Below are 15,483 nucleotides of genomic sequence, written 5' to 3'. Positions count from 1 at the left end.
CGCCTTTCATAGCTGGTACACAAGGCGAGCCACGTAACTCGGTTACGACGAAGATTTCGTGAACAGGTAGACAGTACTTATGGAAACCAAGTTCCTGGCGAATGACAGTACGGAAGAGGGTTAGTAATATCCTGTATTCGTAACATTTGCACATATTTGGAGGCAACTAGGGGTTTACCTTCTTTTTTTTAATGAGTCGACACATTTTTGTTAACAGCTTTGGAAACCTCTCGGACAGAGGTGTTCAGTGGTGTGACGTCTGTTACTGGCCGCACCACACGACTGGGTGTCTTCCTCGATGCGAGTGTCGAGGCGCGGCTCTCCCTGGCCTGCCGGAGGCGTGGGCGTCGCGCAGGACTCGCCCCGGTGCTGGAGGCGCTGCGCCCGGCGTCGCTGTTGCGTGTCGATTCTGTGTCTGTTTCTGTGTGCGACGCACGACATTCGCTAACGAAGGAAAGGTTCTCTCATTTACGGTGGACGTGGTAGAAATGCCAATGAAACCGTCACTCCAAATTACATACTGAAAGGTGTCCTAATCGGCGACACTTGTCCTGACGGAAGACGACTGCGAGAGTCTCTAAAAACAGCTGACTCGCACGACACGACACGTCACGAATGGAGAAGGAAACTGCTTGCTGCGCCATGACAAACCAGCTGCCGCCTGAGCTGAACGCGTGTCGGGCAGGGGGGGGGGGGGGCGGGGGGGGGGCGGGGGGGGGGGCAAAGTGCCGCGGGCCTAGTGCTGCCCAACCTGCTCTCTGACGTCATCCCAGCCACGTGGCACTGAGAGTGGCGCTGGGAGGCAAACCGATTCACTAATTTCCTCGTAACAGAGGGAGCTTTTAGTGTCGGGAATAATATTTACATTCAGAACGCAAAGTACCAGACTACATTAGGTCAGTTCCGCTCCGTGGACTTCAGAGAGATCGGTCTCCGGGATATGGAAACAAGTCAATGAGGCACACTTTACTTGAATACAGTACAGTTAAATGATCTAAACCTTTCGCTGGCACAGGTCTGTAGCGACTCAATAAAGTTAATTTCTTTTGGTATCTTATTAGAATTGTGATCAACTGACTGTATTTAATTTTGTTATTTAGGACCAAATACTACGGCGATAAGGATATTACCACTTCCCTTTTGTGAACTGTAATGGGTTGCCACAAGGAAAAAACGGCGTTTTCTTCAAGTTTCCTTACCATCATGTCAAAACAGTCCTAAAAACTTGGTTTATCACACAACAAAGAAATGGATTGACAGAAGTCATAGTAGTACTGAGCCGTGGTAAAAATATAGTAATCCGCTAAGTTAAGACATTAGCTTCTGGTCTTAAAGTTGTGGTAGCTCATTGGTTGTCAGTTTCGAATAGTCCCTTCAACTTTGGTCATCTTGTGAGGCTTAGCTCGGTGCCTTCAACTGTGCAGAGATGTCGGATAGCCTGGGGCATGTTTCCTCTGCGAGTATCTCGCTATTTTCGTTCCTGGCTTAGCAATGGCTGTGGATTGGTCGTCTTGCCGGACTTAGGTCGGTCTCTCCCCGGGGCAGGGATGTCGGGTAGCCAGTGGGCATGTTTCCTCTGCAGTTGTGGGTCCGACCGAGTGTTCCGCTTGCGGCCTCTCTCGGCCACTATCTTGTCCCTTTTTAGTAGCTGCTAGTTAGTTTATTTCGCCATATCACTCCCGGGTTCTAGTTTGAGGGGAGGAGGTTGAGCCGTGGTAAAAATTTCTGTTTTGCAGACCGCGCCGTAGCGCGTAGTGTGAAGCAGTTGCCCTTCGTTTCTGGCGGTGGCGCCGCTGTGGCAATCGCAGCTTTGGTGTCTCCCTCTGGTGGGAAAGGGGAAAGGTTGCCTGTTCACGTGCATTTAAGGGGCGCTATGAGCTCGCCAGTTAGTCAGTCGGGGTCAGTCTCTCGTCCCCAGCTAGCTAATCTGTCTCTCGTCCGCATTTGTGAGCCAGTTAGTGTCTGTCTGTCGTTCGGAGTGCTAGTATGTCTGTCGTTCGGATCAACCTTTAAAGCCGGCAAAATGAGAGTCTTTCCACTCCGCCAGTAAGAGAACTGAGCGAGTGGTCGCCCGGTCGGGGCTTAGTTCCTGCATCTGAGTTCGCGCGTTAGGCCGCCACTCAGCTCGAGTCTGCTCAGGCAACGGTGATTGGCGGTTGGATCGATCGGTTGGTCGGTCGCGCACTGAGACACAAGATGACTTGTCCGCCTTGAGCGTCGGCGCATGTGAGGTCGCCACGTGAGTCCAGTGGACCGCGCCGTATAGCGAGGGGTTGTGGCTTCGCGGCCGACACGAGAGCAACAGGAGCCAACCCACGGCGTCGGTGTGGCCGGTGCCAGCTACGTACGACGCCGTGGTGTATCTGGTTGTCCGAGCGCTTCCGGGCCCCTTCAGTTACCATCTTGTGGAGCTTGGCTCGGTCCTTTCCTGGTGCAGGGATGTCGTTTAGCCAGTGGGCGTGTTTCCTCTGCACGGTTGGGTCCGGGCCAGTATTTCCGCCGTCGTGTGTCTGGAAGTGAGTGGGAAGCGCACGAGCAGTGCTGTCGTGACGGAGCGGCGGGCAGTCGGTCGGTTGGTGTGGACCAGGAGAGACGGGAGATCGGCGCGCCTGTGCTGCGCCAGGTCTTCTCGAGAGATCGCAGGGTGCTATGTTCTGTGATTTACTCTTATATATTCTATTTGTTTTCTCGGTCAGTCTCTCGTCCCCAGCTTGCTCGTTTGTCTCTCGTCCGCATATGTTAGGCAGTTAGTGCCTGTCTGTCGTTCGGAGCTGCCTCTGTCATGTTTGTCGGATTCGGTGTGTTAACGGATTTATTGCTTGGAGTGTAACGGCCGAATTTCTAAAATATGTTTTTATCTTGCCTATCATCTTGAGAGGCGGTATATGTGTACTGTAGTGCATGTTAACTCGTTTGACCAACCTTGTATAATTTTCTATAAGATTGCATTTCGTGGGATTTTATTTGAATGGTCATTTTAGTATATAAAGTTACCACCCTTCCACCGTAAGACTTTTCTTAGAAGTTAAAATCAAGTTGCTCCTTCGGTGGCAAGTTAATATTTTAATTTTAGTGTTTTGTACCATTTTCATCCATCCTACAGGGTGCGTAGTTTGTGTGCTTGTGTGAATTGTTAAAACTTTTACTTTACGGTAATCTGGTGTGTTGCAGATTTGCACCAGTGTAGTCTTTCAGAGGTTGTTGTGAGCGGTCGTGTCTAAGGCCGTGTCAAAAGGGAGCGGCAAGGTTCTCAGCCCGAAAGCTCATACACTCAAAAATTTGTTTCTTTCTGCCTCTGATTAAATTGTAACTTGACATTTAGAGGGTGCTTTCTGCTTATAATTTCAAGTTAATGTTCTTGATGAATCGCTAGTAAATGAAATAAATTTTTTTAACAATATTCTTTGAAAATAATAAACCGCGGTTCAAGTACGTACTGCAGAAACGACGCAGTGTGTCCCGACTTTACCAGTGGCAACAGCAGCCATCTCGCGGCCTACAGAAACTGACTGTCGTAGCAGTTTTTATAAATATGGTACAGTGTACTACCATAAGACGTCGGGCACATCCAGCTGATGGTAAGTACGCGTCCCATAGTCCACAAAAAACGCTAATTTTGTGGTAAGTATACTCGTGAAAAAATTACTGTAATGGTCAGCATACTACCCACTGGCCTCTAAGACGAGGTTTTTTGGTGGTACGTTTACTTACCGCCCCTGAAAGGCACAAGACGCATTCCACGACAGTTTAAAGCTAAGATGTCAGGGGTGTACGTGGGTCGTACACGTACTACATATTCCCCAAAAGGATTGCCGTCATAGCGGATTTATGAACTTTCGACGCACAAAATTCTGGTTTTAGTGGGAAATAAACTTTAGCGACTTTTCAGGGGGAGTCAAACAGACACAAAATTTCTTAGTTTAGAAATTAATAATGTGCGACTAGCCAAACACAAATAAATAAATAAAATATAATTACTACATTCACGCACTCATCCGATTTTCAACTTCTGATACTGGGAACTTCAACATCGAATCAAATAAAACGGGGATCCTCGGTACCGGGAACATTCCCTCAGAAACTATCGTTACTGTACAGGGAAAACAACGCAAGCTTTTTAGAGCCGCAGTGATGCTCGCGCTCGACTGTAGTGCCGGGTGAATGGCGTCGGATAAGCCGAGAAACAGCTTGGGGCTGCTTTGGATACCGGTGTTCGCAATAGTTGGAGAATGTATTTAAAACTGAATACCGTATCCTGTTAATTTCAACACATAATAATGATATCTCACATAAATAAAACACGTGCTGTTCGCAGTAGTAGAGGCGTAATCCTATCATCGAAAATGCTCATAGACGAGAAGTGCATTGTAACCTGACTTGTTTAGGTTTAAAAGGAACTGACTGTGAGAGTATCAGCGAACCTGGTACGTATTTCGTGATGCACTGCGCCGACTGCAGTTTGTCTAGCGTGTCCCTTTGCTGATTTCAGACTCTCGACACAACTTTCACATTCAGCGAGACTAGCTGCTACTTCTTGCAGCCGCCCTCCTGCCATTGTTCTTGCTTCTATGCCTTACGAGTATCTATTCGGCTTCCCAGGTATCAAAATGTGTGTAGCCTTCCGATTCTGTTTCCCATCTGTGACATTTAGTCCTCCTGCAAGTCTACCTGTAACGCTTTCGTCTTATTTAGCCTACGTCCATTTCTTAAATTACACTTAGCACACGTTACCATATAAACAGCAAAAAATGCAATTCTTCATCACTTTCGACTATATAACGCCTCTACATGCTCAGTGTTGTGCTAACTTTCTGTTCCTAATAAATATTAACAGCCTTTTACTTCCCTAATTCCACTTCTGGGAAGGGAAAATAAGATTACTCCGCGGGGAACAACTCAACGCATGGTTATTGTACCGCAAAACAATTTTACACCACCAATATCCGCTAGAGAATTCAATTAACTCTCCGTTTATATTTACATAATTTAGACTAATGCGATCCAAAACGCTTCCTTGCGTTCATGAAATTTCTTAAGCTCTGTTAATTTTTACGATTTCTTGGCAATTTATACACGGCTATCTTAATTACGCACAAAAAGATCTACATACTTTCTTACTGAATCTACTATATACAGAAAATTACGCAGATCTATCTGATTTTCTCTTTTAATGAAACTGAACTATTTTAGTAGGTACGGCTTGAAACTGGTGTCCAATAACATGCTTATTTGCATTGGAGAAACGGCCAGCCATTTACGCAGTAGTAACACCATGAAAAGATGGTGAAGATTTTCCAGTCTCGTTCAGAGTCAAAGTTCTAACAGTAAGAGTGAATCGAAATGTTAAACATTTTCTTGCAAGTCTAAAAGCGTAAATACGTTAAAATCAACGTTCTTTTAAATTCCTATAATAATTATTTACATTTCTCTCAAGAAAGTGATATTTCTGACCGCTGCTGCAATTTATAGTGGCATAATAAGTCCGAAATACGGCCGCTTTTTGTTCTGAATGTGCTTCTCCACCTCATTTACACAACGCACAATTGTTTCGCTGTGTTTATTTAGGCCAGCCGCTTGGTGGCACTGCAGTAGCGAACCTGCACAAAAGCTGCGGAAGCTTCGTGACTCAACAATGAGCGAGAACAACAACAATGTAATGGAGCTGGACTGTTTGGAAGGTTGTGTCGATGTGTCGTTAGTTATTACTGTTGCTTACAGATCATCTGTTTTGACTGTGTAACGATAGTTGTTGTGTGGAATTAACGCAGTTACGAAAAAACAATGGGAGTGCCGCCTAGAAGAAAAGCCTACAGCCAAAGTTATAGAAAAGAATGGGAATACTATTCGGCGTTCACTCATTAAAGGCTGTGCCAGGTAACTCAACTAAAGCCCATTCTGTCCGAAATGTATGCAAAAATTAACTACTTGAAGAAGCATTTGGGAACGAAAACACAGAGAAAAATATTAACTAATTTCTCAAGATTAGCAACTAACATTTTCCCCAGTACCTGTAGAAACATGTAAATCTTGTGGAATAGCTGAGTGTGCGTTAGCTTTGCACACTACTAACGTAGCACAATTTACAACATCGACCACTTGACTGTAAAAATGCTTTAAGGATTCGGAAAATGACATGAAAAAATGACTTGTCATGACATGAAATTATATACAACCAAACGCACACAGCTAATAAATTATATTCTAGCTCCTCATTTCAAAAAGGAACTCTTTAAGTATCATAGCATCAAAAATATATTTTATTATTAGATGAGCTAACAGGTGTAAGCATTAGGAAATATCTCGGGATCGTCGTAAGATATTTTAATTTTAAAAAAGACAGTGTCTGCATTTTTAGCTTGCAGTCGCTGGAGACTTCTGATGCCGTTGGAGTGGTATCGGCACTGATGCGAGTGTTTAAGAGTTCGAGACCTCAAACTACAAAATTTAATTGCAGTACGAACCCACAATGCGCCTGTCACGACTGGTTCCAGGCACAGCGTTATACAATTCTGAAAATGCAACATAATCCTCCATATGTGATTATAGTACCTATTGTCTGTCTGTCACTCAATATGGCTGGCAGTAACACACGCATCAGGAATCACTCCGTCACGAAACGCAGCGTTTCTGGACCGTCAAACCTACACCTGGTTCTCATACTCGACAACGCGCAAACTTGGTATAAAATGTTTTTGAGCTAATTACACTGCTGGCCACCGTAAATGCAACACCAAGAAAGACAAGAGGTAGCACAACAAAATTTATTTTGTAGATAACATGTTGACCAAGTATCAAATGATTACGTTTACAGACGTCTGTGACATGTGGTTCCTGCCAGAATCAGTAGCCAGAGAGAGCCGCCATTGTTGGAGATCACAGCTGCCACACGTCTCGGCATTGAGTCAAAGAGACGTTGGGTGTGTTCCTGGGGTACAGCAGCCCAAGCAGCTTCCACACGTTGCCAAAGATCATCTAGTGTGGCAGCTGGGGATGTAATCTGGGTCACTCGTTGAGCAACCGTGGACCACATGTTTTCTATCGGTGAAAGATCCGGAGAGCGAGCCGGCCAGGGAAGCACTTCAATCTGGTTATTGACGAAGAATCTTTGGACAATGCGTGCCACGTGTGGTCGCGCATTGTCCTGTTGAAATATGGCTGTGGCCGAGCCCTGAAGGTAAGGAAGGACAACTGGCTCCAGCACCTCGGATATGTAGCGCCGGCTATTTAAAGTACCGACAATGCGTACTAGAGGCGTGCGAGAGTAATATCCAATACCGCCCCATAACATAATACCCGGTGCAAGACCAGTGTGGCGGTGCATAATGCAGCTGCCCAGCATCCTCTCTCCACGGTGTCCACACTCGAATCCGACCATCGTGGTGCTGCAGACAGAAGCGTGCCACGTCAGTAAAGACAACGTCATTCCATTCCGCCGTCCACATCCGTCTGTCATCACACCATTGGCGACGGAGACGTCTGTGGTTCTGCGTCAATGGTAGACGAAGCAATGGACGTCTTGCGGACAGACCACTCTGCTATAAACGGCGTCGAATGGTACGCGCAGACACTGGATGATGCGTTACAGACGCAATGTGCTGTGCTACGGTTCGGGATGTCACTGAGCGATCCGTCACTGCCATGCGCACAATTTGCCTATCAGCACGTGCAGTGGTGCACCGAGGTGAATGCGATCGACCACGTCGGTCCGTCGTACCCTCCTGCATCCAACGGTCACATATCCGCATTACAGTTGTTTGGTTTCGTCCAACACGACTAGCGATTTCTCTGTATGATAATCCACAATCTCGGTAAGCCACTATCCTTCCTCTGTCGAACTCGGATACTTGATCAAAAGATGTTCGCTGTTGTCTACGAGGCATAACTGATCGTCTTGTGAAACAACCACAAGGTAAACACACCTGCCGAACGTACACTCGTCGAAATCGCCAAGCCTTAAATGGCGCTATGAGGTGGCGCCACAGGCGCGCGTGACGTGCGTCTGCGCTGAAATTCTAATCAGTTGCACATCTCATCGCTGCAAACCCATGGTGTAAATTTCACTTGATTCGGATGCTTCCTTCAGGGTGTTGCATTTACGGTGGCCAGCTATGTAATTGCGGTGATGCACTGAAGGCGTGCGACACACGATGGTTATCTGTCTAACCGGCTATAGCAAGAATTCTGTCGCAGTGGGATGAATTAAAATTGCATTTTATGACTACTGAAGATCGATGTTACACAACGCAGATGCTTTATAATAGGTATTCGACTCTAGATTCTGTATGTAGCTTTTGAAAACCGTTCTCGGTGAGATGCAACAGACAATCGAAATCTTTGAGAGTCATAAAGCAAAACCCGCAAAACTTCTTTCGTGGCTTTGCTACGTTCAGCCTGCCAAAGAATTCTGTTGTCGACGGCAAGAACAACTGACCGAGACCACATGCACCTCAAAATTAGAAACCACATCAAACCCGTCCCCTACCTCGGATATCTTTTTGAGTCACACGTGCAAATACTCCCTTTCAAATTCTAAACGTGGCAGGGGTAAAATACAGGGAGCGAAAGGCTATTTACAATTTGTACAGAAACCAGATGGCAGTTATAGGAGTCGAGGGGCATGAAAGGGAAGCAGTCGTTGGTAAGGCAGTGAGACAGGGTTGTAGCCTGTCCCCGATGTTATTCAATCGGTATGTTGAGCAAGCAGTAAAGGAAACAAAAGAAAAGTTCGGAGTAGGCATTAAAATGCATGGAGAAGAAATAAAAACGTTGGGGTTCGCCGATGACATTGTTATTCTGTCAGAGACAGCAAACGACTTGGAAGAGCAGCGGAACGGAATCGACAGTGTCTTGAAAGGGCGATATAGGTTGAACATCAACAAAAGCAAAAGGAGGATAATTAATTCGGGTGATGCTGAGGGAATTAGATTAGGAAATGAGACACTTAAAGTAGTAAAGCAGTTTTGCTATTTGAGGAGCAAAATAACTGATAATGATCGAAGTAGAGAGGATATAAAATGTAGACTGGTAATGGCAAGGAAAGCGTTTCTGAAGAAGAGAAATTTGTTAACATGAGTATAGATTTAAGTGTCAGGAAGTCGTTTCTGAAAGTATTTGTATGGAGTGTAGCCATGTATGGAAGTGAAACATGGACGATAATAGTTTGGACAAGAAGAGAATAGAAGCTTTCGAAATGTGGTGCTACAGAAGAATGCTGAAGATTAGATGGGTAGATCACATAACTAATGAGGAGGTATTGAATAGAATTGGGGAGAAGAGGAGTTTGTGGCACAACTTGACAAGAAGAACGGACCGGTTGGTAGGATATGTTCTGAGGTATCAAGGGATCACAAATTTAGCATTGGAGGGCAGCGTGGAGGGTAAAAATCGTAGAGGGAGAGCAAGAGATGAATACACTAAACAGATTCAGAAGGAAGTAGGCTGCAGTACGTATTGGGAGATAAAGAAGCTTGCACAGGATAGAGTAGCATGGAGAGCTGCATCAAACCAGTCTCAGGACTGAAGACCACAACAACAACATAGAAAAAATGCAACTCCTGAGAGGGGAAGAAACTTTGAAACATTCAAGACACTTCTTTAATTTGTCTTTTACGGGAAATGGGATAGGCCGACGAAAAAAACTGACAAAATCTTGCAGCAGTGGCAAACTATTTACCTCGTTGACTGAAGTCCGCTAAACGGGGACACTATTAGCTTTTGGGCTAAAGTAGCCGAACATAAGAATGCGCTACTGCTGTTCTACCCTTACATTATTGCTGTTCTATCCTCACCGCATTGTGACGCCGAAGTGTAAAGTGTGTTTAGCTCCGTGAATGTTGTGAAAAATAAACCACGGAACAGAGTGTACTTTATATTCTTCTCATCAAAAACCAACCAAATATTAAAAACATGAGTTGCTCGAATTATGATCTCCCAGAAGATGTTATTAACCATGTAGATAAAGCAAGACCAAGAGAAACTGGAGGGACTTAAACTTCTTCTTCAGTAAAGGCAGTTTATGATCCTGGAGACTTCTTATACGATTTTGAAATTTTATTTTATGAAAGCGTACTGTACTACCTACACCGTGACATGTTGCATCAAAAGTCAAATCAGCATGTACCCACCGCGAACAACATTTACTATGGGACCAGCCGTTAAATCGAAAAAACAATTATCTGTTTCACACATTTTTTGGCCAGCATTGACCTTTTTATATGGAACAGACGATCTTTATTCGATTTTAGGATTGGTCTCATGATAAAAGTTGAGTAATGATTGCATTATCTGGGCTTTCAATGTAAAACGTTTAAAATGCCACAGTGTATATATTTTATTTTATCAGTAATCTCATGCACATAATTACAACCAGAAAATTTTAAACGCTCAAAGTACACTTTTTATTTTGTCTTTTCAGATCGAACGCCTGAGACACGAATAATTTGCAGTTCCAATTGAGTGGAGCACTTAAGGGGGCATCGTTCACGAATTTAATTTTTTTTTTTGGGATTTTTGTAACTGTGCGTATGTTAGAACTAATTTTGTTGTTAAAAATAGCAACACACTTTCAGTACCATAAACCATTAAATTAGTGTGATTTTTAGTGTTTCATACCAAGCTTGTAAAATAACACTATAATAAAAGCAAAATAGTATAATTAAAAAAAATCTTGTACCACGTGATTGTCTGGCAATAACCAAGAGTCGAAAATAATATAATTTCCCGACCCCGGCTTTTGCCCTTAAGAAAGTTTAACGACACCTAGCGGATTTTTGGTGAACGTTATTTTACATATATAACGGAATGTTTAACACCAGCTAGTGACGGCACCACTGATTCCCATGAACGCAGTACAGAAATACAGTTAGTCGTAAGTATATGTGTACTTCCTGCAGCTGATGAAAGGGTAAACAATATTATTATTATTGTATTACAATTAATTTTAAGAGTTTCTGTGAAGATACCATTTAGTGGAGTAGGAGATGACCAGTAGAGAGTTGTTTAATTCAGTCTATAACACCACCATGTTACCCCCAGGACACTTTATACGCTCTTTGCAGTCACTTTTCCCGCACCCTACTCCTTTCAGTGCTAATGTCAAGATCTCGGAGTCTTTGAAGAGGTTATTTTCGGCCTTATTGTTGAATTCACACTTCCCACCATTTTTTGAGAAAATGCAAATACTGGCGACTATAAAGCGTTACTAATGAAAATATATGTTGTGAAGCTGTTGCAAAGTACCAAGTTTTCTGAAGATGTCCGTGCAGGTTGTTCTAGTAGTAAGCCCAGATATAATTCGTATAACCACCATATTTTCAAAATACTATCCCTGGCCCAAGTTTGTATATTCTGACATTGCAAGTGAAAGATCATTTGTGTATATCAGAAACAAATGACGAACCAAAATAGAAGCTTGTGGTTTACCATTTCTGACTGCTTCAGCTCTGAGTGCTTATAGCAATATGTCCAATAAGGAATTTACACCCTCTGCTTTCTGTCATACAGGTAGGGCGAGAACCACGAAACTCGTGAGTCAACTACTCCGTATGCGTGAGGCTGTCACGGACTACATTTTCAGAATAATTATCCAAGCCAAAAACTGTTTATACTGGAAATAAATTCACGCTTAATTGGTTATGCTTAATCATATGTCGGTTTGTGGGTCGGTGGCTCAGTGTTTAAGTATTAGACAACAAATAAAACGGTCTGGGGTTCGATCCCCAGTTCTTCCTAAGATTATTTCTGCTACTTTTCGGTTGCTTCATCTTTGGCCAACGATATGTTAACGTGAAAAGTTCCAAGCTGCACCATATTTCAGGGTCCATGTTACGCTGTTGGTCCCCCTACAACTGGCTAACTAAACCACTTGGTAGGTCGGAGGAACAGAAGGGAAGATGACTTCCAAGAAGACTGTGCCTACTAAAGCACTGTGGTGTTGAAACCATCCTCAGGTCGATGACAGCTTTACTTTTTACAATATATCCATGTCCATTATTGTATGTGTCTCACATAGAGCTTCATTTTATTGAGCACGAGGGCTTACTGACGGTACAATCTATCACTGAGGGCGGAGGATGGATGGTAATAGCTGGCAGGTCTCCTATGTCGACAGAGCTGGTAAGTACCTGGTAGTTCTTCTATATGGACAGAGACAGCAAATGCCTGGTAGGTCTCCTGTATGGACAGAGCTAGTAAGTGCCCCCGGTAGCTGAGTGGTCAGTGCGACAGAATGTCAATCCTAAGGGACCGGATTCGATTCCCAGCTGGGTCGGAGATTTTCTTCTCTCAGGGACTGGGTGTTGTGTTGTCCTAATCATCTTCATTTCATCCCGATCGACGCGGAAGTCGCTGAAGTGGTGTCAAATCGAAAGACTGCATCCGGCGAACAGTCTACCTGATGGGAGGCCCTAGTCACACGACATTTACATTTTACATTTAGCTGGTAAGTACCTGGTAGGTCTCCTGTATGGTCAGAGCCGGTAAGTACCTGGTAGGTCTCCTGTATGGATAGAGCCAGTAAGTAGGTCTCCTGTATGGACAGGGCCAGTAAGCACCTGGTAGGTTTCCTGAATGGACAGGGCCAGTAAGTACCTGGTAGGACTCCTGTATGGACAGGGCCAGCGTCGCCAGGCGCAGAGCAGACAGCCGATAAGCTGAGTCTCCGGACAGCACCCTCACATTTCTAGCCCGTTCTGCACGCAGCCTTCTCTGGAACAAGAGAATACTTCGCTTTAATAGAGACAGCATGGTCCAAAACAACTGTATGGGTGATGGAATACTATCTATTCTACGGGTTTCTTTTCTATAGCGGAAATTTCCAATCACACTACTTCCAAGCGATGCAGTGCCCTCAGAGTTTAGATCTGATGCGAATTATTACATTTAGTAAAATAATGCTACATCTTCAAATGGCTCTAAGCACTATGGGACTTGATATCTGAGGCCATCAGTACGTTATACTTAGAACTACTTAAACCTAGCTAACCTAAGGACATCACACACATCAATGACCGAGGCAGGATTCGAACCTGCGACCGTAGCAGCAGCGCGGTTCCTGACTGAAGCGCCTAGACCCGCTACGCCACAGCGGCCGGCGCTACATCTTCAATTAGATTTCATCAGAATAGTGAAAAATTCGAGACTGAAAGAGGAGCCTGGCAAAGAGCTTCCATGTCACCAAAAGTATTCTCATCAATCCGCGAGGAAGCTTTCAGATCCCTTCACTGGGTACACAATGAAGGAACACAGGTTACTGCCACGTATCTGAAGCACCTCCGACGTGCGTTTGGCCTGTGGTGCAGGCAGCGCTCCAACAACGTGCTGGGACTGCTGAACCACTGAGGCAGACTACGAGGCCTCTTTGTACACTCTGCTGCAGCACGGTCGTTGGTGTTTTGAACAATTCTGCTTTTGTTACGTACCGTGCTATACACTGAAGGGACAGAATGAACGCGCTGTTATAGAAACGTACATGTCTCGGCTGAAGGTTGTCGCAATATTCTGTGTTTTGTGAAGCACATTTTGGTGACTGCATATTCCAGGATTCGTCACTGTTGTCCATCTACATCTACATGCACACTCCGCAAGCCACCGTACGTACCCAGCAGCACCGTAGCAGTCATTACCTTTCCTGTTCCTCCCGTAAATGGAACGAGGGGGATTCGACTGTTTAAACGTCTCAGTACGAGCCCTGTTTTCTCTGATCTAGTCTTCGCAGTCCCAGCAGAAGGTGTATGTTGGCGCAGGTAGAATTATTCCCCAGACAGTTGCAGGTATTTACACAAAAACAAATGTAGATGAGGTAACGAACCGAATAAACGATAATTACGTTACTACTCTGTAACGAGCAACCAGAGACCGTGGATTCTTTAAGCAAAATACTCAGAAAATATTAGTGAACAAGATCCGAAACTTTTTCGGTAGAGCTGGATTTCACCCTGTAGAGGTGTTCACCTCTCACTTTGAGGAACAACTGACCCGCTAGTGATTAGGGAGAAAACAATTACCACCCAAGGTGCTCTAGGGGAGCAAGCAGACTACTCTCCTCGCCTGAGCGGACTGGCATCCACGTAAGCTGTGGAGCAGACTACACGTGCAGTTCCTGCATCCTTCGGGAAACACACACACTGTGCACTGACGGGCAGAGATGTGACTGCGCTCCCATAACCGCACTCACTAAGAGGTAGTTGCCAAGTTGTCACTTCATCACTATTCCGTAACGTTGCTTTTTTTATTTTACACATCTAGTTCCTTAGGACCAAAATGAGGAACAAATCTCCATGGTCTTGCAACGTCAGTATATGAAATTAACATCAGAAAAGTTAATCACCGATAAAATAAAATTCAAACGAATCCTATGCAGGTGAAAAGCTGCTGAGTACACATTAATATAACCAATACTATAACCCAGGAGTGTTCTAAATTTTTTTCTGAGAAAATTGCCGACTGACAGATGGAGCAATCCATGGGGAAATTCTTTGGATTGGTCTAGAAAGTGCGAGGATTACAGCTAAGATCTTTTTAATTCCTGTGGTAGATTAATGAAAATGAGTGCAGCAGAATACTGAATGTCTTTATGCACAAGAGTCAACAACGTGCGATCCAAATGCAGGCTGCATTTCCATCTCAAATTAACTGAGTGCAGTCTGTTAATTCTTGGGAATAAGCTCAAATTTTAGTAGTATGCGGAGACTTCTGGAAGCACATGCATTGTTAACAGATTTGCTCCTTCTGTCCTTTTACGACATCATCAATGATGTCATACAGTGCTGTCGATTCCCCCATCTGACAGGCCAGTTACGCTAGCCATAAAAGACCAGAAAATAAAAAAAATAGCAGGAAGTTAAAAAATGCGGGACATTCAAAATAATCCAACTGTGTTTCCCTCACCCCTACAACATCACTGTGGAAATATGGCTGTTGTCCTAAGCCTAAGTTGGCGGGAAACTCAACATGGTGAATATTACAAAATGGTTAAGGCTTTCGTGGCCACTTGTTGACAAACTGCCTATTGGCTTCTGTCTCGGGTTCTTCGGCCGACGTTCATCTAATGATTTTTCTGACGTTTCGCCAGCACGAGTGGCTGGCATTGTCAAAGCTTCACCCTCCATTGCCGGTGGTGAACTGGAGCCGAGCTCGCGGCCGCAGACTATATGTACCTGGCGCGCCAACGTCCGAGGGCTTCTCCGCGGTCATTTCCGGTGCGGTTCTCCTCTTGCTACCTGCGACGGTCGTTCGCTGCAGTACGGGCAGCCAGGATCCGTTTACCTTAGGGCTTTCCTCTTTCTTGTTGAAACTGTTCGCGTGTTTTTGGATTTCTACAGCTTCTCTGAACAAGCGCGTGTGATAGTGCTTCTCTACAGCCAGAATTTCCGTGTCGGCGAATTTTATTACGTGGTCGGTCTCATTCAGTGCGTGCTCTGCCACGGCCGATTTCTCCACCTGCCCCAACCTGCAATGTCGCTTATGCTCTTTGATCCTGGTGTT

The 15,483-nt window shown here is 44.7% G+C and overlaps 1 protein-coding gene across 1 annotated transcript in view; it reads right to left on the bottom strand.

Annotated features, from left to right (window-relative positions):
* Positions 1-15,483, bottom strand: part of LOC126210108 (uncharacterized) — a 453,742-nt gene that overhangs the window by 57,867 nt on the left and 380,392 nt on the right. Inside the window, exon 7 of the mRNA XM_049939246.1 lies at positions 12,589-12,705. Coding sequence (XP_049795203.1) covers positions 12,589-12,705 — 117 coding nt within the window. The remainder of the gene's footprint in view (positions 1-12,588; positions 12,706-15,483) is intronic.

This window comes from Schistocerca nitens, chromosome 10, assembly GCF_023898315.1.
Source record: "Schistocerca nitens isolate TAMUIC-IGC-003100 chromosome 10, iqSchNite1.1, whole genome shotgun sequence".
In the NCBI taxonomy this organism is placed as follows: Eukaryota; Metazoa; Arthropoda; class Insecta; order Orthoptera; family Acrididae; genus Schistocerca; species Schistocerca nitens.
Note: the sequence above shows the minus strand (reverse complement) of the source record. Positions and strands in the feature narration are given on the sequence as shown.